This window comes from Mangifera indica, chromosome 17 (assembly GCF_011075055.1).
Source record: "Mangifera indica cultivar Alphonso chromosome 17, CATAS_Mindica_2.1, whole genome shotgun sequence".
In the NCBI taxonomy this organism is placed as follows: domain Eukaryota; kingdom Viridiplantae; phylum Streptophyta; class Magnoliopsida; order Sapindales; family Anacardiaceae; genus Mangifera; species Mangifera indica.
This window is the reverse complement of record NC_058153.1, coordinates 2,335,218-2,362,573: the sequence shown is the minus strand read 5'-3', so window position 1 is coordinate 2,362,573 and position 27,356 is coordinate 2,335,218. Positions and strand designations below refer to the sequence as shown.

The 27,356-nt window shown below is 33.8% G+C and overlaps 6 protein-coding genes across 10 annotated transcripts; 4 read left to right on the top strand and 2 right to left on the bottom strand.

Moving 5' to 3' along the window:
- The first annotated feature begins 1,025 nt into the window (after positions 1–1,025).
- Positions 1,026–2,717, top strand: LOC123200312 (probable receptor-like protein kinase At5g20050). Its single transcript, XM_044615458.1, has one exon. It carries the CDS (start codon positions 1,148–1,150, stop codon positions 2,510–2,512), a length of 1,365 nt encoding a protein of 454 aa, XP_044471393.1. The 5' UTR covers positions 1,026–1,147; the 3' UTR covers positions 2,513–2,717.
- Positions 2,718–3,827: 1,110 nt separating this feature from the next.
- LOC123200211 (acyl-protein thioesterase 2-like) lies at positions 3,828–8,106 on the top strand. The gene is made up of 10 exons (XM_044615363.1): positions 3,828–3,973; positions 4,329–4,398; positions 4,517–4,631; positions 5,087–5,123; positions 5,243–5,312; positions 5,593–5,697; positions 6,485–6,635; positions 6,720–6,802; positions 7,566–7,659; positions 7,744–8,106. The coding sequence occupies exons 2-10, from the start codon at positions 4,368–4,370 to the stop codon at positions 7,826–7,828; spliced, it is 771 nt and encodes a 256-aa protein (XP_044471298.1). The 5' UTR covers positions 3,828–3,973; positions 4,329–4,367; the 3' UTR covers positions 7,829–8,106.
- Positions 8,107–8,211: 105 nt separating this feature from the next.
- On the bottom strand, positions 8,212–10,970 carry LOC123200212 (deSI-like protein At4g17486). Of its 2 annotated transcripts, none has more exons than XM_044615365.1 (4): positions 10,696–10,970; positions 9,258–9,545; positions 8,780–8,860; positions 8,212–8,645 (listed from the first exon to the last, which is right to left on the bottom strand). In XM_044615365.1, the coding sequence occupies exons 1-4, from the start codon at positions 10,826–10,828 to the stop codon at positions 8,515–8,517; spliced, it is 633 nt and encodes a 210-aa protein (XP_044471300.1). In that variant the 5' UTR covers positions 10,829–10,970; the 3' UTR covers positions 8,212–8,514. The 2 variants fall into 2 exon arrangements, with proteins under 2 accessions (XP_044471300.1, XP_044471299.1); XM_044615364.1 differs by having other exon boundaries at positions 8,212–8,648; positions 10,696–10,969.
- A 1,317-nt stretch (positions 10,971–12,287) lies between these two features.
- On the bottom strand, positions 12,288–15,465 carry LOC123200210. Its single transcript, XM_044615362.1, has 3 exons — positions 15,242–15,465; positions 12,654–13,784; positions 12,288–12,551 (listed from the first exon to the last, which is right to left on the bottom strand). Exon 2 carries the CDS (start codon positions 13,721–13,723, stop codon positions 12,707–12,709), a length of 1,017 nt encoding a protein of 338 aa, XP_044471297.1. The 5' UTR covers positions 13,724–13,784; positions 15,242–15,465; the 3' UTR covers positions 12,288–12,551; positions 12,654–12,706.
- A 195-nt stretch (positions 15,466–15,660) lies between these two features.
- LOC123201043 lies at positions 15,661–18,073 on the top strand. 4 transcript variants are annotated; one of them, XM_044616494.1, is made up of 4 exons: positions 15,661–15,853; positions 15,977–16,109; positions 16,968–17,074; positions 17,691–18,073. In XM_044616494.1, exons 1-4 carry the CDS (start codon positions 15,761–15,763, stop codon positions 17,730–17,732), a joined length of 375 nt encoding a protein of 124 aa, XP_044472429.1. In that variant the 5' UTR covers positions 15,661–15,760; the 3' UTR covers positions 17,733–18,073. The 4 variants fall into 4 exon arrangements, 1 of the variants encoding a protein (XP_044472429.1); XR_006498703.1 differs by having other exon boundaries at positions 16,968–17,194; XR_006498705.1 differs by having other exon boundaries at positions 16,968–17,194; positions 17,686–18,073.
- Positions 18,074–21,560: 3,487 nt separating this feature from the next.
- On the top strand, positions 21,561–26,436 carry LOC123200219. Its single transcript, XM_044615372.1, has 8 exons — positions 21,561–23,582; positions 23,708–23,806; positions 23,894–24,046; positions 24,558–24,721; positions 25,116–25,263; positions 25,389–25,445; positions 25,539–25,626; positions 25,871–26,436. The coding sequence occupies exons 1-8, from the start codon at positions 21,567–21,569 to the stop codon at positions 26,035–26,037; spliced, it is 2,892 nt and encodes a 963-aa protein (XP_044471307.1). The 5' UTR covers positions 21,561–21,566; the 3' UTR covers positions 26,038–26,436.
- The last annotated feature ends 920 nt before the right edge of the window (positions 26,437–27,356 follow it).

The following is a 27,356-nucleotide window of genomic DNA, read 5'->3' as shown; positions in this document are numbered from 1 at the left end:
ACCACCATCTAGCGCGTTGATGATCTCTTCTCTCAATTTTAAACTGTTAGTCAGCTCAAGAGAAGAGATATGGATCCAGATCTCTTCATCGGAATCGATCTCTTCGCCTTCGATGAAAAAATCTTTAGAACTCTTTTCGTGTTTATAGGTAGGATTTTGAGTTTTTAAAAGTTGGTTATGTCAATTTGGAATTACATCAAACCTTGGGTGGGAAGAAGTCTTTTGGCCTTACACCTAATATTTGCCATTTCAAAGTTTCAGGCACATGTTAAGTCAAAGTATTAGGTGAATTTGGCGCGTCTGCCTGATAAACATGCCTTATTATGTTTAATTACTTAATCCAACTTGGTAATACATGTTCATTTCAAGCTGACCTATTAGCTTGTTGGGAAATTTATCATCTTGTGCATTATATTGCACAGATATCTTGTTATAATGACAAAACTAAGTACAAGTATTTCAATGGAGACGGCCATTTGGATAGAGGAATCCAATGAGTCCTGTCCTGCCGACTCGATTTTATAAATAAATATTTGAATGAGTCAATACTAACCCATTAGCTGCACAAGCCTTTTGATCAAGTTAAAAATCTTCATAAATTTATTGTATTTCCCCAAATAAAATATTATTATTTTTTAATAAGAAATTTTATTCTAACCAAATTATCTCTTTGATATTGAACTAATCATATCAAACAAGTAAAATCTCAAATATATTGATTGGTTTATAACCATGGTATTAAATGATTCAAAAATTTGATCACAAATCTAAACTTTTTCTTTGATTGATTCTACATTTTGTCTTTCAAACTATCACTTTGGGAAGCAAATAAGACATGGTTGGGTCTTTACTCTGTGGGGATGACTTCATTTATCTTATTTAATACACCATTGACCCTTTCATGGCTCAAAGCATTGAAGAATATGAATAGGCTCACAAGATTAGGTGAACTTCTTGGTGGTTTCCATTGATCCATATGAAGTCAAAACTTAAGCACTTGGATGATCTTGAAATTAGTATATTATTAAAACTAAATAACATAAAGAACTATACCCTTCACTCTCCTAGGAAAATGAAAATTCAACAATGGTTTCTCTTTACAATCAGAGAAAATGAAAATCAAAAGAAAGAAAATCTTTAAGCTCTAATGGAGGACAAGAAAGCTAAAATACTTGCTGCTACAGTAGTCATTGCTCTCATCTTAGTTATAATTATAGCTCGTGTCTATCTCAAACTCTCCAAAGGTTTCTTCCTGATTTTAGGCGCAGATATAGCATTGATCCTTTTCGTTTTTGCTTATTTGATAATCAGAAGGCGGTATGATCGGAGAAGAAAGCTGTTGGTGACACAGCTGGTTTCAGAAGGCATAGAGCTTCGGATAGAATACAGCTTCCTTCGAAGAGTTGCAGGCGTTCCAGTAAAATACAGATTAAAGGAGCTTGAAGAAGCAACTGACAATTTCCGATCCCTTTTAGGCAAAGGCTCATCTGCTTCCGTTTTCAAAGGCGTACTAAACGACGGCACTGCGGTTGCCGTGAAGAGCATCGACGGCGAGGAACGCGGCGAAAAAGAATTCAAATCAGAAGTTGCAGCCATTGCTAGTGTTCAACATGTAAATCTCGTACGCCTTCTTGGTTATTGTATTGTCCCTGGAGGGCCTCGGCATCTTGTGTATGAATTCATCCCAAATGGTTCGCTTGATAACTGGATCTTCCCTGGAAGAAGACGATGTGGGGTTTCCCGAGGGGGCTGCTTGTCGTGGGATTTAAGATATAGAGTTGCCATTGATGTGGCCAAAGCTCTTTCATATCTTCACCATGATTGCAGGTCAAGAATATTACACCTCGACGTCAAACCAGAGAACATACTCATAGATGAGAATTATCGAGCCATTGTGTCAGATTTTGGCCTGTCAAAGCTAATGAGAAGAGACGAAAGTAGAGTTGTTACAACAGTCCGAGGCACAAGAGGCTATTTGGCACCTGAGTGGCTCCTCGAGAGGGGAATTTCAGAAAAATCTGATATTTACAGCTATGGGATGGTGCTTTTAGAGATGATAGGAGGAAGAAGAAATGTTTGCCTGATTGAACAAGGCAAAAATGACAAGTCTAAGAGAAAATGGCAATACTTTCCGAAAATTGTGAAGGAGAAAATGCAAGAAGGGAAGCTCATGGAAGTTGTAGACAGTCGACTGGTGGGAGATGGGCTGCAGATTGATGAGAGGGAGGTGAAGAGATTGCTTGATGTAGCTTTCTGGTGCATACAAGAGAGAGCTAGGCTGAGGCCGAGTATGGCTCAGGTGGTGGAAATGCTTGAAGGGCGTGTAGCAGTGGATGTGCCACCGGAGACCGAAATGGTTATTGTTGATTTGTTGTCAATTGATGAAGAAGATGAAGCTGATGGCGACCATGGCAGGAAGAAGCTTGCAGCATTGTCGCCGGAAGTTGATAATAGAACTCTTCCATCTTCATTATCATACTCTTATGCCATGTCGGTTCTCTCCGGAAGGTAGCTCTGGTTCATTTTCCTGGGTAATCTGTAATTTCCTCTTGAGGCTGACATCGGTATTTTGTTTTATTATTATTATTTTTCTGACAAAAAATTGTGTATGATGATTATAGAAAAAAAAAAGTCATTGAATAGATCTAATGGCTGTAATATCAATTTGTCAAAGTTGATGATCCAGGTCCAACGACCAGGAATTCCAATTTTAGATACATAAGATATTGAATGCTTTTTGAGGGGGGTATATTCGTCAAAATAAACAAATTAAGTTAGCTCTTCCCCCATCCTAGTCTTTTGTAGGGAAGGCAAGGTTAGGACCACTATTTAAATCAATTAAAATTGGAAAGTTGAATATTTTCAAATTCAAACTAAAATTCAAGTTTGGAGGATTTTCAACTCTCTAAACTCGTGATTTTAAAAAAATTCGATAAGACTCAATTAAAACGATATTATTTTGATTAACATGTATCAAAATGACATCATTTTAATTATTTTTCACTCAATTATATAATAAAATTGAACTCAAAGCTTAGCTTAATTTTATACTATAATTGAATTTGAGTTGAACTCGAATTTTACTTTTCTCAAACGAGTCGAATTTAAACAATTTTGAGAGAAATTTGATTTTCTTTAAGTTATCTCGAGTTTAAACTTGACTCGATTCGAATCTAATTTTACATTGACCACTAATATGTGACTTTTTCTTGAATGACAAATTTCGTATATTCTTTGGGCATTGTAGGTTTCACTGCAAATTTATATGTAATATTTTGTTTTTTGAATAATAAAATGGGAATAATAAGTTATTTTAAAATTATAATCAAAATATTTTTTCTTTTTTTATAATAAGAAATTTCATTCAAACTAAATTGTTATATTAAAATCAAATTAATTACATCAAATAAGATAAATTTTAAATTAAATAATCGATCTCATAATCTTTAAATAAGATAAATTTAGAATTTGATTTAAATATATTATTAAAAAAATGTAAACTCATGTTATATATAAGGTCTATTTTTTTATCATTTAAACTATTTGTTAAAGAGTTATTTCCGAAGATTTGCTAAAGATAAATTATTTAATGCAAAGATAACTTATAAAAAAATTTGGGATCGAAAGACTCTTTCTTTTGAGTGTCGGTGGCTTCATATTTTGCCTCATTGAAATTGACATGCCATCCTAACACAACGTGGTGTGGTTTATTAACTTATTTTAATATTATAATTTATATATTTTTAAATTTATTTTGTTTATTTCTACAAATAATTAATTAATTACGTCGTTTTCCCTTTCTTTTCATAAATAAATGTCAAGCGCGTTGATCGAACGGTCCAAGATAAACAAAAGTAAGATCCAACAGAAAAAACGAGAAAAGAAGATTAAATGTTTTGGGACCGAGCAAGAGCAAAGCCAGACAGCTTGTCTTTCCTTGGAGTTGTCATATCAAGCCTTACCTTCTGCCTCGGTAATGTCTTTAAACCCTAAATCACATTTCTCCTTAATTTTTCATTTCATTTATAAATGTTTCCACTTTGTTGTTGTTCTCCATTTCAACGTCAAATTCTTCTTGGAGGTTTATGTTATTGTAATTATATTCATGCCCTTTATTTATTTTCTTGGGTCTAATTATGGTTCTTTCAATTTGTGGAGTTGTTGATTTTTAGGTTTCGTTTTGATATTAACAATGCTTGAATACTAATCCTGTTTTAGCTTATTTTATGATAATGTGAGAAACATCGTCAATTGATAAGAATGCTACATAAAATGCATTCATTTATTTCAGGAGGGAAATCATTAATCGGGTTACTAATTTATTTCAGGATTCGTTCTCTTGTTGCTGATAATTTATTAGGGTTAAGATGAGCTTTAGTGGCCCTTCAATGAGTTCCGGTTAGTTTATTTGTTTGCTCCGTCAGTTACCTTTTGGAAAAGTTGATGATTACAATGAAATTTCTATTATAATATTCAGCATTATGTATTAATGAGTTTCATTGCAACACCGTTAAAGGGGGTAAAACTTTTAGAAGAGCTGTTGAGTTTGGAAGGACTTATGTGGTCAGGCCCAAAGGTAAACACCAAGCTACTGTGGTTTGGCTTCATGGTCTTGGTGACAATGGTTCAAGGTACTATCAAATTTTCATGAATTTCTTCTAACCAGTAATTGTGCCTATATATATGTCAATTATTTTCTTAGTTTTGCCTGCTCACATAGCAAAATGTGTATGAAAATGTATTTATGTTTCTATGTCAACTTAGTAGAGTTATAACCTATCAAATAAATGGATGGAGATGGTTGCTTTTGGTGAAGTATGTGGGGGAAAATGTTGGCATTCCACAATTACTTTACTTTTTCACCTGTATTTTCTAGAGTATTGATTTCTTTTCACTGTTGCTTAATTTGATAACTTTTTTGGATTCTTGCAGTGATTCTGATATTATGCCATGTGAATGCTAAATTTTAATGACATGATACTTGAATGGCTAGTGAATAAAGACAATTCAAGTTAGCCTCATTTTGCAATATTGATATTTATTCCCCGCATCTGAATTTGAATCTACCACTGTTTCTTGTTCACAGCTGGTCACAGCTCTTGGAGACCCTTCCTCTTCCAAATGTAAGAGTGATCATATCATAGCATTGATGAAACTTTTTTTTTTTCCAATTTATTTGGAAGAAGTGTTCAAATTCATTGATAAGTTTGTAACTTGTTACGACTGTAATTGAATGATACAGATTAAATGGATTTGCCCAACTGCACCTACTCAACCAATGACTATATTTGGTGGCTTTCCTTCCACTGCTTGTAAGTGTAGTTGCTTAATTTAAATAAAGAATCACTTAATGCTCAAATGTTGTTTTTTGTCAAATTTGTATAATATTAGCATTAAGCACCTTGAAAAATAAAGGAAAAAGTAATTAAGATAATAACTATAACAAGACTCCACACTCTCATCTCTGTTAACAATCTGTTGAAAACCAAGATTCATTTTTGGATGTTAGAGATGAAAATTGTGCTTCAACATAAATCTTCTGTTTGAGACCTTAATCACTTTCATCTGAAATGTTTATGTGATTTAAATCAGGGTTTGATGTGGAAGATCTTTCAGAAGAAGCTCCTGATGATTTAGAGGGTTTAGATGCTGCAGCCTTGCATGTCGCAAATTTGCTATCAACAGAGCCTGCTGACAGTAAGTTTCTGCTTTCATATTTTTTGAATGTGATGATGCTGTGCATTTGGCAATGCTATATCTGTTTGAAAAATTTCTCCTTCAGATGTTTAAGATGTTGAAGTTTTCTAGCATTTTAATTGTTGGAGTGAGATGAAAAACTTAATATCATGCCACAGTTGTTAACTCATTACGTTTTTTAGGGTGCCAAATTATTGATTTATTTGCCTGTACTATTAGCTGTCTAATTGAGAGTAACAGCTAAGAATGTAGAGCTGATACTGAGCTGAACCTTTGTAACATAGAAAGCAATTGCAGTGTCAGTCTGTGTTGTTTGTTTGGAGCACAACAATCTGTGGGTCAAAAGGATTGTGCTTTTACACTTTAATGCTAACTCACTTATCGATATCATGTTACTGTAGAGTTGTTTTATGGCAATCTGTTCTTAAATTGCATGATGAACTTATAGGTTTTTTGGTGATACTAATGGATGTAGCAACATCGCATCATGTACCAATATAAGTTCAACCAAAGAGGCTTGTATCTTTCATTGCATGTGAGACAAGTATTTTTCTTTGCTTTTATGTAATGACATTTCTTCTCCTGGTGATCACTAATAGTGGTTTCTCCAAGTTTTACTATGAATATACACTTAAGAGGTGAACTTACTTTTTCAAATGCAGCGGGGAGAACTATGGATTGGTTTCCAACTCATGCAATGTACTAATTGCTTCTAAGTTTTAATCTTGAAAATACCAACTTTGCATTTGTTCTGGTTTTAATATTATCATAATTTTTCTTGTCATAGTTAAACTTGGTATCGGAGGCTTCAGTATGGGTGCAGCAACCTCTCTATACTCTGCAACCTGCTTCAGTTGTGGAAAATATGGAAATGGCAATACATACCCTGCCAACTTAAGTGCAGTTGTGGGACTAAGTGGCTGGCTTCCATGTTCAAAGTTTGTCTTCATATATTTACGTCAATTCGATACTTTGTAGCATATTTCCATTTATTATGGTGCCTTATTTATGTTCTATTCCAGGACTTTGAATAGCAAACTTAGAGGAGATAGTGAAGCTGCAAGACGTGCTTCATCTTTGCCCATTTTGCTTTGTCATGGCAAAGGTATTCCTAACTATCTCACACAGGAATATGTTGGAATTTTTTTTTTGGGTCTTTAAAATTATATTCAATTGACAGGTTTTGTATGTTTATTAATTGGCTTGAGTGTATGCTGTTTCCATTTTGTACAAGTAGCAAATTTTGATTAAGAGTAGAATATAAACTTAGATGACCATAAATTCACCAATTCACCATTTTCATAATTTTATCTTCAGTGTTAGTTGTTAGTTATTTGAATATGTTTATGCCAGTGTCAATTTATGGTCATTGGGAGGCTTAAATTCTTTAATGCTGCTCAAAGCTAATTGCATATCATTTTAGTCACCGTACTAGCTAGTTAATATGTCATTTTTGCAGTTTTATTCATGATTCTTGTTTCTATGAGAAAAATGGTCCTCTCATCAAATTTCAGCTATTAGAGCTGCCCATAGGATGGAGATTGTTTAATTCAGCAGCACAATGCCATCTTCATGTTTCTTTACAATTAGAAGTCACATAAACGGCAGTGTGCATATTGCACCATATTACATTCTCACATTGTTTTTGCGATGGAAGAACACGAATTAGTTTACTCCATACGTCTTCTTCCTGTGATTTGCTTGTCCATAAATTGGTCAATGGTAGCATCAGTTGCTCTAAATGTTCAATCACCAGTTTATAGTCACCTATTCAACCCGGATTGAATACTTGCCCTAGTTCAGTGCTGCCATTTTATTGGTGACAAGTTGCAGGTCTTGATAAATTGATTTGGCATGGTTGGTTGCAGGTGATGATGTGGTTCAATATAAATTTGGTGAAAATTCCTTGCAAGCCTTGAGTTCAAATGGTTTTCAGGATGTGACATTCAAATCTTACAATGGGTATTACTATTAACCCCAGTAACACTTCTTTGTTTCTTTCTGATAACTCGCTATAAAATTCTGATTCCTTTGTTGGATTGGTAGGCTTGGCCACTACACTATCCCTGAAGAGATGGATGCGGTTTGTGCTTGGCTAACATCTAAATTGGGACTTGAGGGGAAATCTTGATTTCATAACTTTGAAGAGGAAGGAGAAAATTGGTGATGGTTGTAAGGATAAAATTTAGTAGCTCAAAATGGTTCTTGTTATGGTATACATGATATAGCAATCTTCGTCCAAGCATCCCCCCGGTTTAGTTCTGGTTTATTTTATATCGGCTAACTGTTGCAGATCTACAGAAAATCTTATCGGTAAATCTTTTAAGACCGTGCGTGATTTGGGTGATCAACTTTCATTTGAATGGTAATTTTTATTGACTTGTTTTGAAATCTGGATGGTTATTGCTATGTTTTTACTTGTTATTTTATTCTTTTTCATTTGCATGCAAGTGGTAGTGACATCAATCATATATGCAAATTAAAATGGAGCAAACAATTATCCTTTAGATGCCCTGAAAAGCAAAGTAAATTTTTTTTGGACAAAATCATGAACACTAGCACAAAATATCAAGTACGACAAACTATTTTCTAGTTCCAAATTCTTCACCCCAACAAACCAAACAATAGAATGGTGAAAGAGAAGAAAAATGATTCAAAAAAAAAAAAAAAAAGGGTAATTTGGAAACATCCAGCAAGCAATCACGTGTGCTACCAATCGTAAATGTACTCTGGTAACTTAACCTCCAACAGATGGGATGCAGGCCATTCCAAGCAATCCAAAGGCTAATTTTTTTTTCCCTTGAAAGCAACCGGGTTTCACTTCTGGGTCTCTTTAACAAAAGCAACCTCCCAACTTCCAGCAGATGGTGACCACAAGAGTTTCTCTTGATCATAATCAATTTCAATTGACTCGCGAGGAGTGGCTGTTGAAATTGATTCAGTTCCATCTTCTTTAAATAAAAACAAAAAAAGGCAAAACAATGGGTTGAAAACATTAGCAACAGTTAAAAGTAATAAATGGACTAAACAATAAGTTGATTGATATTCAGAAGAAAAATAATTCACGATATAAAATACTTACCCGTACATTCATGGTACTCAGGTTGCTGCTTAGCAGATGTAGCTTGAAGGCTTTCAGGAAGAAGACAACTACATAAAGCACCTGAAATTTGGAAAAAATGATGCATTCAATTAAAATTTCAGATTATTCAACTTTTAGGAGTGGGGGAAGTTGCATTACTTAAAGAAAAGAAAATAAAGTTCAAATTCTCAGAAGTTAAGGCTGTTTCATTTGAAATCTAGGAAAGGACGGATAAAATAGCAAGGTTTAAAACTTAATGTATTATGATGAATGTATCTTTAAATGGGCAAATATTATAATATTCTTAAATTGATACTCCATACTTTTAGGCAGTCAGTAACCCCTTTGACTGAACCTCAGGGACAACCACTTACCCCACATTTCCCCTGGGTCTAAGGGCAACTCCTCCCCCAAAGTTAATAGTTGCAAATGTGTTACAGGTATCAGATGACCAATAAGTAGGAAGAACTTTTTGTACCTATCCGGGCCAGCCGATTTACCCATGCAGGGATGTGCTTGCCTGTCAATCTCCATGCAATGTCATCAGTAAAATGGTTGCAATTCTTTGAAAGTAGGTTATAAGTATCCCCATGGTACTCAGAAGCTGCAGACCTGATAAATGTCTGGAATTCAGAGTGGGGCATATTTACATGGCCCAATGAGATGGAAGTTCGATAGATAAATCCAGGGCAGCTCCTTGGTTCTACTTCAAAGACACCACTAACTGGGAAATCATGGGCTCCAAAACCATACTCCTTACCATGAACTGTCCATACAATAAATTCAGATGCGCTAGTCAATTGGACTCAAAAAAGGCAATAAGAAACTATGTGTATTGAAAAAATTTCAAATATAATGAGTTATTGCATTTCCAGACTAGTTGTAGATCTACGTGAATTTATTGACGACAAAGAACTTTGTAACAATGAATATTCTTATGGATTTCTACAGATCAGAATGACTATTTCATCAAGTCACTCTCTCCCAACTCTAGCAATTATTTGAGGTTCTTACTGGTATTGTTTTCATGAATCTTTTACATTTATCAGCAAATCACTTTCTGCCAAATTCCCATTATATGTTCCACATTTACAGAACCCTTCCTCTAGTGCACACATCAAACAAGAAGCAATTTATTCAATCCCATTATAAAAGTCGAAGGATTGCAATTCAGGCCAAACTTTTTCAAGCATATAAAATACTTAAAATTGAACCAGATGAGTTTAAATCCAGTGTCTGAGGCTCAAGGACTCAATAGAATGCATAAATCAGTAGACAGTTCAAATATTCAAATACTTAGTCTTGTCCCAGTTGAAGTATAAACCACATCAATTATTCTTCACTAAGCAATAGCACTAGACATAGAACCAGTAGCTCAATGTTAAGACCAACTACTTTCAACTTTCAAGTACAACTAACTCATTTTGTTTGTATGAGGCATAAAAAAATTTGCACTGTCTTCACAATCAGCGATTTTTATGGCACTAATGGACTAGAAATATAATCTCTTTTTTGAAATAAAGCCTAAAATGTGAAGCTACAATATAGAAAATTGTTGGACATGAAATCCTCATCCTTTCTTTTTATTCAGACAAAGCAAGAAGAGAAGATAATAAACTATGAACATTGAAGATCATGTCAATCATACATCGAAAACAATTAAAATCAATTATGCAACAAAAACTCCTCAAAGTTAAACACGGAATCACCAGCATAAAATTCAAGAGTTGGTTCTTTAATCAAGTTTGTCGCAACAAAGATCTAAAAAAATCCGTCATTAGTAAGCTTTAAAATTGAAAAAAAAAAAAAGAGCAAGAGAGAGACTGAAAAGATAAATTGAACGACGTGAAGACAACCCATACTAGTGAATCAGCGAAAGAGAAAGAAAAAGAAGAAAAGAAGCAAAAAGAACAAACCTTCAATGCCGGAGTGAAAAATGCCGAATCCAAACCAAGAAGTATAATTATTGACAGGGGTGAGATCATAAACATTTAAAACCACAGGGGTGTCAAGGTCTAAACTGTAATTGGTGAAGCTGGCTGATCCCATTTCCTCATAAAAGAAAACTCCTCCGAAGCCCGCAGCTACAAATCTCTTCTCCTCCGTCTCAGAGATGCGTCTACATGCTCAGAGCAGGGGGCAGTTAGAATAGAGGAAAGGCTGGGGGACTTTTGAGGAATTAAGGAAAAAGAAAGTTAGTTACTTTTTTTTTTTTAAAGAAACGTGCCATTAGAGGTGTTCAGTGGAATAATGAAGTGTCATTTTCATCTCTGAACTTTTACGTTTACAGTCCCAACCTTTTAATAAGTAACACGTTAATCCCAAAAGATAAATTAATTAAATGAAAAAAAAAAATCAAGTCTAAGGCTGAATTCAAACCGAGCTTATTTGAGCTCAAGCTCGGCTAGAACAAGCTAGTCCTAAATGAGTTCGAGCTTGAGCTGTTTATCAAACTCGTAAATGAAAAATTTTGATACAAAATAATATCATTTTGTCAATATATATTAAAATAATATCGTTCTAATAACGAGTTAATTAAAGTTCGACCTCATTTACAGTAAGTTCGAGCCCAAACTCAGCTCGGTTCAAATCAAACTCTAATCAAGTCCTAGTTTTAATCCAAATTCAAGATGAAATTTCAATTGAAAAGAAAGAAAAATTAAAGACCTAGGATATTATGTGTACACAATTTTGATACATAGATGATATGTTATAATATGATTAAATATTATTTTTTAATTCAAAATTATCTAATCACATAATAATATATTAAAAATATATTCAAATTATATAAAAAAATATATGCATAATTTTATTAAAAGTTAAAAAGAATAAAAGGAAGGGATAAATTTTGAATCAGTGAGATCACACGTGTAATCTTTCTTCCATCTTATTTTCAAAGCCATCAATAAACACGACCAGTTCTAGTCTATAGATGGTTAAGCAAAGTCAAGTGATGATAGGGATGTGCATGGGTTTAACCTATAAAATTGAATCAGTTACAAATTTTATAAAACGTGTTAAAATGGATTAACAAATTTAAAAAATAATTTCTCATTTAGATTGTTATTTTCAATCCAAACTAAATTATAAACTATTACACTTTATTTTTTCAATAAATAAATATATATATATATATATATATATAATTGTATTTAGTAAAAATTTTTAATAAATAATTAAAATCACTCATATTTAATTTGTTATTTTTTACATATTTACCATATCTTAAATAGAATAAAACTATATTTTTTTTAATTTGAATTACCGTGAAAAAAAATTCTTATATCGAATTAAACCAAACCATTCACATCCCACATGATTACCTCAGATCCAATCCCAATCATTGCGCTCATTAAACGGCACTTAACATTTCAGAAGCTTCTTGCTCTTAGGAAGGAAATGGTTTTGATTGGACCTTATAAATGCAATCCCAGAAGTTAATTTCTTTTATATGTTACAGTCCACGTAGACCCTAATAAAAAATAAATAAATTATTGGCCACTAATTTGGACGCCACAAATAAATAAAATTTTATTTAACCAATTCAATGACAATTCTGACAGAAGCAGCGGCAGCAAAGCCTAGTAAAGGAAACGAGCTGCTTCAGAAAAATATACATAGAGATCAATTAAAAGTTCACCTTAAATTACAATTTCACAAAGCTCCGATAAATTTCAATCAACTCCAACCCAGTCTGTTCCACACGATGTGGAAAAGACCAAAGCTAGAGCACTGCTAACTTACCTCCAATCTTCTCCCACCGCTCCACCTGAAACACAACACAAGCAGTCAAGACACTTTTCTCGAATTTGATTGCCATCATCAGGAAAACAATGGAGAAACTGAATGAGAAAAATGCACCATTACTTACAGTGGAAACTTCCAAACAAAAAGGATCATACAGGTGCAGCAGAGGACATGCTGTTAAGGCTGGTTGTCAGGAGTTGTTTGCCGCCTTGAGCGCACGCTGCGCCCTGGTGGAGCTGACCCACCATCTGATGAGTCATTATCGTCGTCCCTGGAAGAAGATCCTGTTTCCCCATCATAGCTCTCCCCCCAAAGTCGGGTTGATCTCCTTCTAAGACCAAGGCGTGCTCTGGCTCTTGAGGTACCGGACCAGCTACTTCTCCTTGGACTAGACCCAGGTCTAAAGACTCTAATGAGAAAAAATACAGTAAACCAACCCCCATCATCAATTGGCAAAATACCACTATCAGCCCCTTCCTCTCCAAAGGTCGATTGAAGTGTGCTGAGCAAGTCCCCAACATCCCTCTGACGCTCCAATCTTCTCCAATTATGCTGCCGCTCTGGGTCTGCTTCTGATGGCCGCACAAGGGGATGTTCCAACCTAGCATGCTTTCTGAGATCTGTGTAGGTGCCACTGAAATTGCATGTTTCACAGGAACAAGATCTTGTCTTTGCATTCATAAACTGACGAGCATTTTCCACAACTATCCAATCTTTAATCTGGCCACGGCAAAGTGGGCATACTAGCTTTGGTGGTGCCTTCTTCTCACAAGAAAAGGAATGTGAAGCTGAGGAACCTTCCTCACCTCTTTCTTCTTGCAAATCAGTAACTGCTGCTTCTGAAGTAACAACTGAGACTGAGTTTGTAGGTAGGATTTCTTCTTGATGTGGTGTCACTGCTGAGGTTTCAGCAAATGACTTCCGGAACTGATCGAGACAGTTGGAGTGGCGGTAGCTTGTGTCACACATATAGGGGCGGCAGCCCTTCTCATGGGAAGAACATAACAGAAGAACTGCATTATGAGGATGTTCCATACAAACAGGGCACCTCGCTTCTTCCCATTCCTTCAAATTTTCCTCGGTTTCAGAAGAGATTTTAGCAGAAGATCTCTGAGCATGGCTAGAGCTGCATGGATAAGGAGATGCCTTGCATCTATCAAACGAGACAGAACGATCTCTTCTCTCCTTTGGCATGTTGAAATCTCTATTATAACAATGCAAACTCTAAAGTCCAGTGACTCCAGATAGGCAGCAACTGAATGATTCAAAACACAAAAGACAACACCAAAATATAATAAATGCATGCTTTTTGTATTAAATAAAAAGTAAAAAACTGGCACATGAAAGAACATTAAACACAGAGAATCGAGGCTTCTGAAAATACAATGTTTACAGAATGAAAGAGATTTATATTGTCATACACAATAACACGAGTGAATTAATTAGAACTCTCAAATACCTATCAGTATGATAAACATGTGTACATAGGATATTATCTTAAATAGGATAAAACAGATGTGATATTAAGACTTTTGACACTGTGCTGCATAAATAAATATCAATACCCTTGCCACATCTCCTAAGCATCCTACCAGGTATACTTTCTAGGAATAATATTAATGAAAATGGGTGGCTCTCAACATAAAATTCTAAAGGTATTAGCAGAAAAGGGGTGAGGGAGAAAAGCACTGGCAAGTCATGTTACCAAGATCTAAGACCATTGAATAGCTCGTGAGTCCTAAGTCCAGGCATGATCTGAATAGCAACAATCACATATCACATTATCAAAACAGCATTTGATCTTTCTTTTATATTAAGAGCAATAATGGCATAACCCAAGAATTGCTGCCACTCATCCATAAAGACCACTACCATTTCAATCTTTTCTATCTCAATCAAAGGAATGATTACAATTACAAGTAATCTGCCAAAAGAAACTACACAACTTAACATGTCTTAAATCCCGACCACTTGAAAGTTGACCAAACAAAAACCTTTTCTGGGGTGCAATATCTGCAGCTAAATTCATAGAACAACAACATATTGTCTCACAACCAAGTCCACATTCTTTTGATCTTCCACTTAAAATCAACACCTGGATAGCCACCACGATTATCACATCATTAAAACTCCAATATCAAGAACATAATACCTTACTCTATCCCAACATGTTTTGTTTTTCCCATTAACAAAACTCATTAGCAAGTCATACCTATTTCAAAATCATTTCCAGATTAACTTCTATGAACAGATAACTCAAACATAATCAGATGACTAGAACATCAACATCAACAACAAACTAGATGATATAAAATAACAGTAAAACTCGGCAGCTCATAATTGCCAATTCAAAACAGGAATTTTCAGAAATTAAAATCACTCCTATAAATTTGTATATATAATAACAGTAACCACAGCAACAATTGAGAACACTAAATCATCGCAACCTTCACAAATCCAACTTTAAAGTTAGCTAACAGCCACAAATTCTGACCTCGAACCCAAAATTAATTGCATAAACACAGAATCCCAAAGTCCACATGGCCAGAAATCAAAATAAATGGAACGAATCCAAAAAATGTCAAGAAACAGTTCAATCGTAGGATTGAATTAAATATTCATCAATCGACAAGATCCGGCCAATACTAGACCCGACATGGGTCAAAAGTTGAGAAAAGATATATATGAAAACAATTCGATTTGGATAATTACCAGAAACTTTGAAACGTCCGATTGATAATTTATGATTCAGATTAAACAGATTTGAAGGCCTAGAAGTGACCAATAACAAATATTTTGGAAGAGCGAGCAGAAGATAGAGCAGCTTATTTAGGGTTCCTTAGCTCAAGCGAGAAACCAGAAGGAGAGAGGCTGTTGATTTAGGAAGATATAGGGCGTCTCGTCTCGCCTCGTCTGGATGGAAGCTGATGTGGCACACTTGGCTTCTTTTAAAGTGTTTTTATTTTCAAATTTTGAATTGAATTGTTATTTTTTTAAGTCGGCGCAGTTATGTAATTTCAGCGCATTTCTGTACCAACCACTTGCCCCAACTGGCCCCACCTCAGTCCTCACTGGCCAGACGAATTATAAATACTAAAACGGTGCGTTTCAATTGGAAACTTCCAAATCCACATGACCAAAAGCGCCACGGCAACTGTGGAGTTCCGCTGAAGTCAGTCTATATGCGCTGAAATTGTACGAAGAAAAGTCCGCGAGAGTGAAATTGCGCCGATGATACCAAAATCAGTGCAAGTATTGGGCACTCTCAATTTCGCTTCAACTGTCACACTCGGTGCGCTTCGTGCCGTCACTGAGGCGAAACGGGTAAAAACTTAATCAGAGCTATTTTGTTCTTGCTCTTAATGTCGCCACGTCGCTCCTGGTTGAGTAGTTTCTCTCATTGTTACATGTTGATAAGATTGGCTTTTGCGGCTTTCTATTTTGTAGAAAAAGGTCGCGGCGCCTTGTGGGTCTTGTAAAGGGAAAGGATTTTATAAATGCAAGTTATGCAAAGGAAATGCAACAGTAAAGTGGTCTCCTTTTTACGACCCTTGTTTTTCGCTACATGTGATGGTAACAGGTTAGTCGTTTTCTTAAATATTTATGTCTTTGAGCTTGGTTTCCGAAAACAGTTTCAATTTTCCCACTTTTTGTAAAGTTTTTTTTTTTTTTCCTGGTGTGTTCTTGTTTCTGTAAAACAACTTTTCTTCCAACTATGCTTTGGTTTCTAAGAGAAGTATAAATACAGGACATGCAGGGCTGCTAACTCCCTAAAAGAACATTTTAGTGAACTCTTTCCATTTTATAGTTTTTGAAGTGCAGTTGTTTGTTTAAGATACTGTAGTGATTTGGGTTCTTTGCTTTCGTGTGGTAATTTTTTTATTAAATGGATTCACATTAGTTTTTCTGCTTTGCATTTTTGTTTCCATTCAGTCCTTTAAGAAATATGAGGAGAAAACAATGTCATTAGGCATAAGTCCCATGACTAGTGTCCTCTGAAAAAAATGTGATAAAAAAATTTAACTAATGTTTAGAATACTGGATGTCAGCATGCTTCTTTCAATTATAAAAGCTGAGTAATAAATTAGCAATTAGTCATGTTTTGCTTCTTTATGGAGGTGCTTATCTGTTAATTAGATGACTTCTCCAATATTTCAAGTTACAGGGCGCAGCGCCGTCTGAATTGTCTGGGGAAGGGCTACTATTGGGTTGGAGAGAGTTAAGGCATAATACTGGTCTTTTGTTTCTCTATATTTCATTTTATAAATTCTGAAACGTATATAATTCTGACAAAGCAAAATAAGACATATTTTGTGTGTGCACCAACTGATATTTTTGTTCATAAATCATAGTTATTCTATGAGCCAAGATTTTTTCCCAATAGTATATTTGATTGTGATAAACACGGCTGAATCCTTGGTTTCATTGACAATTACAGTGCATGAAAGTTCCACTTGTTTGGGATTTGCCAATACGCACAGACTATCTCTATCATTGTTGGTCTTGGATGATCCACGGCCATGTCTTCTGCACACAGGCAGCCAGGTAGCAGTACAGTCTATCCAGATCCTGTCAACTCGAAGACTCTTGTTTCTTAAATCCCATTCATAAAGTAGTATAAATCCTGAACGTTTTACCCAAAGATCTCTCCACAGAGATAGATAGGTATTACTCTTGGACAGAAATTAGTAATAGCTTATTGCACTTGTATATTCCAAGGGGATTACAGAGTCATGATTCCAAAGCAGAAAACTTCATTTTGTCTTACATTTTCTATATATTCACCAGGTTTGATGATGACAGAAATTAAAAACCTTCATATTACCCTATATTTTTGTTGGTATGTAAGGTTTATTCTCTCTGAATAGTTTCCTATTGTACCAAAATCATGGATTTTGGAATTGTTACTATGTGTTACCAGTTTCCAGGACTCCAGGAAAGATTTTTTAGTAGCTCTTTTAAAATTTTCCTCAAAATATGTAGACCTGTTTTCTTGTTGTAAGGTACTTCGTTTCAGTTTCAATATGTCGAAGCAAGTGAATGATATTTGTGTAAATATATTTTTTCCTTGAAAAAAAAAGAATATTTTCTTTGATTATTTATTACTTATTGATGTTTGTTTTCTGTCATAATTGCAACATTCTCAGTCTTTTTAGTGCAGGAGAAGCCATTATCAAGTGCAAATTCATGTGGACGGAGTTGAAAGTCAAGTAAAGTTGGCCATGGACAACAAAATTGTGTGGTTTCCATTCTAGGCTGCTAGCCAACTTTTGATAGCAGAGAAATATAGGTGTTCCAAGGTATGATACTATAATTTGTTATCATAATCTGTTGAACGATACAAATGCAGTATACCCTTATTCAACTGAAATTAATTTGTCTGAATGAAATCCAATCAATATGAGGAGTTGAAAATTCTTGTAGATGAAGGGGTGATGATTTTTCTGCTTGAAGATAATGTTTCATACATACTATTATTCATTGTGATTAAAATGGAATTACACTTCCACAACAATTCTTGTACTTTTTTTTCTTTATTCTAGTAACCAGAGATGGATACAAATTGAGCTGAGTACAAACATCCTTTAATTCGAGTTTAACTCAAATAAAGAATGGTTCGGTTTGAGTTTGACGAGTCAAAACTAAGAAAAATTTAAGTTTAGTTCAATTTGGTTTGAATTCATAGCTTAAATCTATTATTCAAATTTGTGGTTCGAATTCATTGTTTGAATTCGCTATTCATTAATAGAACGATATCATTTTATCTAATAATAGATAAACAATATCGTTTTGACAATTGTGTGATATAATCTGAATTAAGTCATGAGTTAAATTTGAATCAAATCGAATCATTCCCTAATTGTGAACCGAACTCCCTATAGTTTGACTCTAACTCTATTTTAAAAATAAGTCATTTCTCTCAATTCAAATTCAATTTGAATTCAAATTGAGTTAAATTGGTTTTCAAGATCAACTCAACTCAGTTTAAATCTAATCCTAACTTTTACTTTTTTCCGGTGAACACATATACACATGCACACTCACATCCACAACACATGTCTCTAAGTCTATGTTTTGATGACTTAAGATTCCCTTTTCTCTCTCTTAGTTTTATCAGTTTTTGATATTATAACTATAACCAAACCTTACCTTCATTAATTTTCAATAAGAAAATAACTTCATTAATGTAAGTATGCATGTATTCTAGGCCTAGTGAATCTTTTTGACTTGGCTATGGTCATACTATAATGTCCCAGGTCAACTGTTGCTTATTTATTATTTCCAGTGGCCATTATTATTGACTCTTCCACCATTTGAAATAATATATCGTACTTAGTCAAGTAGCAGCTCTTCCGCGGCTCTAACAGCGCATGTTTGTCTGTTGAATGGATAATATTATATGTATATATTTTAAATATATAAAATAAATATATATATAATATATCATCATATAATTGAATATTATTTTATTTTTTATATATTTATTTTGTATATTCAAAATATATTTACATAGTTTTATTATTGTCAAATTTTCATTGAAACATTGGATTATTGTATGCATATTGATAATCATTTCAGATAAGTGGAAACAGTACAATTGCCCACCTTTCAAGATCATCACCTAACTATGCCATGTTCGTTTTGCACTATACAGACATACTCTTTACACCTGAAAGATTAAAACACGAATCTTTGCTCCCAGTGTGTACTTCTTGTACTTTTATACTTCTTAAAGGCCAAATGGTTATTTCCCACCAAACCACCTTCTGAATTTGAAAATTTTGTGGCCAAAAGGCTTATTCCGACCTAAAGTATCCTCTACTATTAAATTTTTATTTATTAATTATAAAAATTTCAAACATTTATCTATAAAGGGTTAAATTTATTAGTTTTAAGAGTAAAATTATCATTTTATCTATAATATTAAAAATAATTTAAAATGTAATCTTCTTCTCTCTTCCTTCATAACTTTAAAAACTAAAAATTTATCCCTTAAGTTAAGTTTTAAAAAATAACATTTCCTCTTCTAGGGTTTAGTTTTCAAACTCCGTCGTTATTATTAGCAGTCTCTCCCTCCAGTGATCTCTTTCTACTCAATTGGATATTCGATCAACATTAAATAAAGCTTAAGAGATGAAAATGAGATCTTCGTTTTTGTCTTTTAAACTTTATTTGACGTCGATTGAGCATTTAACTGAATAGAAAGAGATCACTAAAAGAAAAGAAAACTTTGAGAGGGAGAGGTTGTCAATAATGACTTCAGTTTGAAAACTAAACTTTTGGGAGGAAATATTTTTTTTTATTAACTTGGTTTATGAAAAAAATAGTTAATTTTTAAAATTTAAAATAAATAAGAAAGAGATAAAATTTTAAAAAGTTAAAATTTTATTAATTTTAATAATTTATAAATAGATAAATAAAATTTTTAAAATTATGAGATAAAAATTTGAGAGTAGAAAAATCTTTGGGTGAGAAATAGCTCTTTGGCCCAAATTTTATTTGTCAAAGTTGGGGTTGAGTTTTAATTGCTTGCTTTGACAGAGAATCTGACCAACGTTGTCCTCTCATCACCTCATAACTGGACTGTCTAAAAAATGCGCAACAAAAGTCATTAAAAGGGACCCACGTCAACACTATTGGGACTGCCTGTGCCGTTCTAACCAAAAGGTAGCTTGTGGTTGTGGACCACTTAACTCAAAGGCCTAAGGCGCCACCTGTATTCTCAATGCACCAAAGTACGCAAGGCAAAGTGGGTTGGGTAGGGTTTCTTTCCGACAAAGACCCAACTGGTGGCTGTCCATCAATCACGTCAAATATCAAAGATCCACGTTAGTAAATAAAGGGAGGTAAGCAAAAGAATGATTTCAACCGAATCAAATTCAAATTCTATTAAACTTAAATTTGACATAAATTAGAGAGCATTAAGAGTTAAGTTATGAGTCTGGTTTAATATTATAGTTAAGTCAATGATAACTAAAATAATATTTATTTATTTAATTTATATAAAAAAATTTTAAATTCTTGATTTTAATAAATTAAATATCTTAAAATTTGAATTTAAATATAAAAAATTTTTAATTTTTAAATTTAAATTTAAACTCGAGTTATATTTAAATAAAACTTATTTTAAATTAGTTCGAATTAGATTTGTTTTTAAACTTAAACAAATTCAATTTAATTTATATTTATATGCAAGTAAAAATTTCACAATTTTGTTTTTTTGAAACGATTTAAACACAAAAACACCGGTGCTATTTACTTTAATGCATTTTTTAAGTAAAATAACCATACTTTAATTGATTTATATATGAAACAATAGTATTGATAAAAAAAAATAACTAATAATGAAAAATAGTAAATAATAAAGGATATTTTATTATATGGGGTTTTAAATTTTCTAAAAAAATAAAAGTATAAGCATTTAGATTTATATTTTGATTAAAATAAAATTATTGTAAGATTTTGATGTATTTATTTTGATTTTTGAGAGAGTAGGCGAATGTATTTAGTTTCTAGTTAATAAAAAAATTATTTTGATAATTAATTTTTTATTATTTATATTATCTTATTTGATTTATCAATAATACTTTCACTTGAGGTATTAAAAAATTATTAAAGTAACTTTAATTTTATTATAATTATATTTTTATTTATTAATTTTTAAGATAAAAATAACTTTATTTTTAATTAATATAACAAATAATATAAAAAATATTTTAAAATAATTATACCTATTGTATTTAAATTATTAATATTTTTTTATTATTTCTAATCAAATATAATAATTATTTTTATATATAAATTTTATTAATATAATAATTATTTATACTAAATAATTTTTTAAAATAAATTTTAATTTTGATTATAAAATATTAACGTACCGTAGGAAATAACATTCTTCGAATCCCAAGGGGAGAAGAAGCACACATAAGAATGGCAATGAAGTAAATAAACAATAAAGAAAACCCAAACTTCAAAGCCCTTCACACAGAACTATAAAACAATTGACAGCACACAAACACACACGACCTCTGCCATGAAAGAACCTTCTCTCTCTCGTTTCCACAAGAAACCTACCTCCAAACTGAAGCTGGTTTGTAGTTTCAACGGAGGATTCGACGTCAGACCGCCGTCCAACAAGCTCCGCTACATTGGCGGAGAGACCCGTATAGTCTCTGTCGATCGAAATATTTCTTTCTCCAAACTCCGTTTAACGATTTCAGATATATGCCCCAACATTCGCTCCTTCACCCTCAGGTACCAACTTCCTTTGACCGGCCGTTCGTGTAAAGACACAGAGGATGACGACGACATGCCTCTGGTGTTGATCGCGTCGGACGATGACGTCAAGTGCATGGTTGATGAGTATGATAAACTGGAACTATACGGTGAGCATGCGAGGCTTTGGGTTTTCGTTTGCAGTCAAATTGAATGTGGTAGTAATTTTAGGGTTAAGAAAGAAAGTAATGAAGATTTGTTAAGGAAAACGGTTTTGAAACAACACTTATTTGCAAAACAAACTAAAAAGGATTATGAGCATCAATGTATGGATTCGCATTTAAATTCCCAACCGCATTTTTCAACTTTACATACTGGTCTTTATGGAGATAAAATTTTATTGTTTAATAGAGTGGGAAACGAGCGTTTGAATCTGTTGAACCTGAGGGATGTAAATCTACGAGTGGAAACGCATGATCCAATGGAACTTTTAGTGGGGCGGTCTAGTTCTGGTTTGTGTTATGGGGGTGGGAGTAAAACTGGGAACACGGGTCAGCCTTCACTACCTTCAAAGGAAGCGTATGGTTGTGGTGTGGTTTCTACGTGTAATGGTTTTGATGGTAAGCATTTTAATGGTAAGGGGCAGGTGTTAGCTAGTAATATCAATAGGGAAAACATTATGCCTTGGGCTGTGAATTGTGGTTCAGTGAAAACTCACTTGCCATCAAATTGTAACAATCAGCACGCTGGGAGTATCTATCCTCGGAAACCTCTCTATTTTGGTGACCGGTTTTCAGGTTCTTGTCATAATGGAATCCAGAACCATAGGCTTGGTGCTTATGATTCTGGAAATCATCGAAACTATCCTTACCGTGTGAAAAATCATAGGAACAATTTTGTTGAGGCAGAGAATTATAGAGGTGTTAGACTTGATAGTATGGTGGGGACGTGCTATCTTGGGATCAAGCCATATTCAAACATCCTAGATCAACGGCAGTCTATGGGATTAAATGATTCCAGTTTGTTGAAGCCTTCGCCAGGTTTGGCAGAGCATGCATCAGATGGAAGGATGAGCATGATGGCTCCTTGTTTAAACAAAGACATCTATCCTTTGGACATTCAATATGGTAAGGCAACTTTTAGGGAGCAGGGTGACCCTGTAATTTTACAGTATGGAAATTCAAATACGCTGGATAGTCATTTAACTTGTCATGAGTTGTGTAGTGGTGTGGCTAATCAATCTTTCCCGACCTCTGATACTGTTAGGATTCCATCATCATGTGTAAGGGAGATTAAACCTTGGGAAGATCTATTGACTGGCTCTGAGTTTGAGGAGAACGAAGCTCTATATGACAGTCTCCATGAGAATATTCATGGAATGTCCACCAATTATGCATCCAATCATAGTGATCTAGAGACTGAAAAACTTCTGGTTGGCTCACTGGAGAATGCTAATATCTCTGGTCCTTCAAATGAAATGGACCATAGAAATGGAGCAACATTAAGTTGCAGCTTGACAAATGGCACTAAAAATTTGCAAGGCAGAATTGCATCTTCGATGGATTTTTTGTGTAACCTCTCATTGTCATCATCCAAAGAAATTGATACTTTCCGGAATTCTTCTGTTTCTGGCAATGTTGTCTCTGATGTCTTGTTGAAATCTCAATCAAAGCCTTTAGATCCTGTGGATAAAGGAATATTAAGTGCAGGCGCTGTAGTTGATGAATCAAACAGAGTCAGATTTAGTTTTTTGCAGAATGCGGCTAAAGCAAGAAGAGTTTATGTGCATGGAGAAGAAGTTCAAAAGGATCTTGGTTTGTGCCCTGAAGGAAAGGTATTGCTTGAAGAGATATGATGATTGAGCCAAATGAATCAATTTTGTGTTCTTTTTAGTTTCATTGGCTGATGGTTGGACGGCATTCTCATTGGCTTGATTGACTAATTGCTACGTTTTCTTAGGGTGACACCAAAGTGAGTTATGAATTTCCAAAGATAATTGGTGGATTCTCCAGTGACTTGACAGCGTTCTTCGCGCATTCAACGGCTGGAGAGCTGCAGGTAGCCTGTCAAACATGTCTGATTTTTGTCTCTTTTATCATTTGAATGGAATATTAAGACAGCTCGCAATTCTGTATTGTTCTGCAGACTATAAAATACTCTGATCTTGAATATATAAAAGAACTTGGATCGGGTACATTTGGAACTGTTTTTTATGGAAAATGGAGGGGTTCTGATGTTGCCATTAAAAGGATGAAACCAAACTGCTTCACTGAAGATTTATTGGAGGAGGATCAGCTGGTAATCACACATTTCTTTCCAAAGTTCAATTCGAAAAAGTTATCATTTTATCACTTTTACAAATAGCATAGATTTCTGATATGAATAATTTATATATTGGAACTAACCATAGAAATCTCTTTTGTCAATATTATCACTCGTCATTTTAATCATTGACTTGTCACAAGTGGTTTGTTCTTGACTCTTAAGCATGTCAAATGTATCAGTTTGTGGCATATTTAAGTATAAACACTAGATTAACTGATCAATTTTTTATAAGGCTGTTGATCAATTTCATTTTCATTCTTAAGCTAGAAGCTTTCTTATCTTTTGTCTCTTTCCCACGTTCTTATGGGGCAGCTTTGATGTAAGGGTCTTAACTATTGAAAACTATAGAATGTACAATAGATGCTAAAATACATGGAAAATGAAAAATGGGCATTCAATGTGGTAACAAAGCCCTAAGTCTTCTGTTTGCCAAAAGAGAAATGCAAATGTAATTGGTACTATTGTTGACAATATATCTATGCAGGTTTCAGATTTTTGGAGGGAAGCTCACATGCTTGGTCAGCTTCACCATCCAAATATTGTGGCCTTATATGGTGTAGTTACTGATGAGGCAGAGACAAATTTTGCAACAGTGACAGAATACATGGTACATGGCTCCCTAAAACAAGTTTTGCAAAGGAAAGATCGGTAATTATCCTATCATTCTATATTTACAAAATTATGAAAGTAATATTTTAGAGGAACTTAAGTTGATGTTATTGGAATTGTAGTGTTCTTTTTTCAGGAGTTTGAATTACTAACTTAAATTCTGCATTTGTCAGAGCATGAATATCTTAACATTGAAAGTTAGATTGGAAAATAGTGCAATTGTTAGTCCATCTGCACCTAGCTTATTGCCCAAAAAAGTTTTATAGCTTTTTTTTTTTACATTTATGTCAACTGGGGTTGCATCTTGTGAATTCTGATATCATAGATCACATTGAAATCTCATAGTGGACATCCTTTTAATCAGTGGGAACCAATACCGTCAGTATGTGCCTCTGTGTTTGTTTTTCCTAACATTGAGTGGTTTGATTTACAGAACAATTGATCGTCGGAAGAGATTAATTATAGCAATGGATGCAGCCTTTGGTATGGAATATCTACATGAGAAGAACATTGTCCATTTGGATCTGAAGTCTCACAATTTCCTTGTGAACATGAGGGATCCGCAAAGACCAGTATGCAAGGTATCTGTATAAAAAAATTATGTGCTTTGGGTCTGAATTTCTGTCATTTCTGTTGCTTGATCAATAACTGAGTTTACATTATTTATTTAGCTGAGCAACTTTCAAATTGCAACCTTTTTTGTCAGATTGGTGATCTGGGCTTATCACAAATTAAGCAAAAGAGCAACCTAGTAACAGAAAAGGTAAAATGTTCAGTTATTGAAGTTTATTGTTCAGTATTATTGCCATTTGCATAACTGAATTTGTTTCTTCTTTTCGTTGAATCATTTTGGTAGATTGACGTGTACTCATTTGGAGTAGTCATGTGGGAACTCTTAACTGGGGAGGAACTTTATGCAAACTTGCATTCAGAGGAAATAATAGGTACATTTCAATTTCAGACCAAGATTGTTCTTGAATACTTTTTAATTTGATACTTACATTGAGTATACACACAGCACAAAACACATTTTCTATGGTTGATTGACTTGATGTGGACACCAGAACCAAAGATATGAATTCATTAGCATTAAACTCTCATATGGTTTGTGGAATGCTGCTGATGTGGCATACTGTTTGATGTTGATTGATCCATTTGTGCTTATACATTCCACTGTGATGTTTTCAGCTGGCATAATTAAAGGCACTCTCCGACCTAAAATTCCAAACTGGTGTGATCCAAGTTGGAGATCATTGATGGAAAGGTGCTGGTCATCAGATCCAAACTCTAGGCCAGCCTTCTCAGAGATTTCAAAGGAGCTACGTGCCATGGCAGTAGCCATGAACGTTAAATGATCCAAAGGCTGATCCACAGGGCAACTTATCAGTCTTTTTGTGTAAATATCTTAGACTACTAGGAAAAGGGCATTCTCAGACAGGTTTAGATTTGCCAATCAGTGTTGTTGTGTAATGATATATCATAAGAAATAAGTGATGTCCAGGTGAACTTTATTTTTGCAGTCATCGATGTCATACAGCTAGTGTGCAGAGTATACAGAAGTGAATCTATTTGAAAGTTGTGCAGCTCAGCCATAATTTTGGCTATGCTCAAGGATCAGGCTAAGCCTTGAGTTAACTGTCTGTAAATTTTTGGGGAAATTTAGAAGACAAAAAGTGGTTAAGTGTCTTCTAGATTATCTGAAACAATTTCTTCTTTCATAGATGTATAATAGTTATCTGCAACATTTTCATTGTTCAGGGGGCAATGAATCACTTGTATAATAATGTCCTTTAAAAGGAGGGTTAATGCAAAAACGACAAAAGCTAGTGAGGCTTTTTGAATTCAAGCTTTGTTGGGAGGATTGAAGCCAAGCCCTCTCTACATTTTTTTATTGTGCGAATAACAATTTTATATCTCTCTCAATCTTTAAATGCATCTTAATTTTAATGGTCATTAAATGTATCTTCAAGGTGGAAAGTCACTTGTTACATAACATGCTAAATGTTTTATCTCTAATCTCTTCATAAACATTAAAGACTTAATTCTCTTTCACTCTCATGAGTCTTCCAATCTTTAAATGCATTTTAATGCTCATTAAATATGTTATTGGAAAGCCACCTATTACACAATAGGTTAAATGTTTTGTCTCTAATCTCTTAATAAACATTAAAGACTCAATTGTCTCTAACTCTTATACAGTCTCTCAATCATTAAATATATTTTTTTACAATAAAACTATGTGTACCTATTTTAAGTACACAAATATATACACATTTATATGTGCTATCATATAATTAGATAATTTTGAATTAAAAATAAAACAATAACCAATCATATGATGACACATATGAGTGTGTATATATTTGTGTATCTAAAGTAGGTACACATAGTATTGCTCATTTTTTTAACAATAAAACTATGTGTACCCATTTTGGGTACATAAATATATACACATTTATATATGTCATCATGTGATTGGATGATTTTGAATTAAGAATAAAATAATAATCAATTATATGATGACACATATGAGTATGTATACATTTGTATACCCAAACTGGGTACACATAATATTACTCTTTTTTTAATGGTCATTAAACGTATTCTCATGACGAAAAACCACCTGTTACATAACAACATAAATTTTTTGTCTCTAATATTTTCATAAGCATTA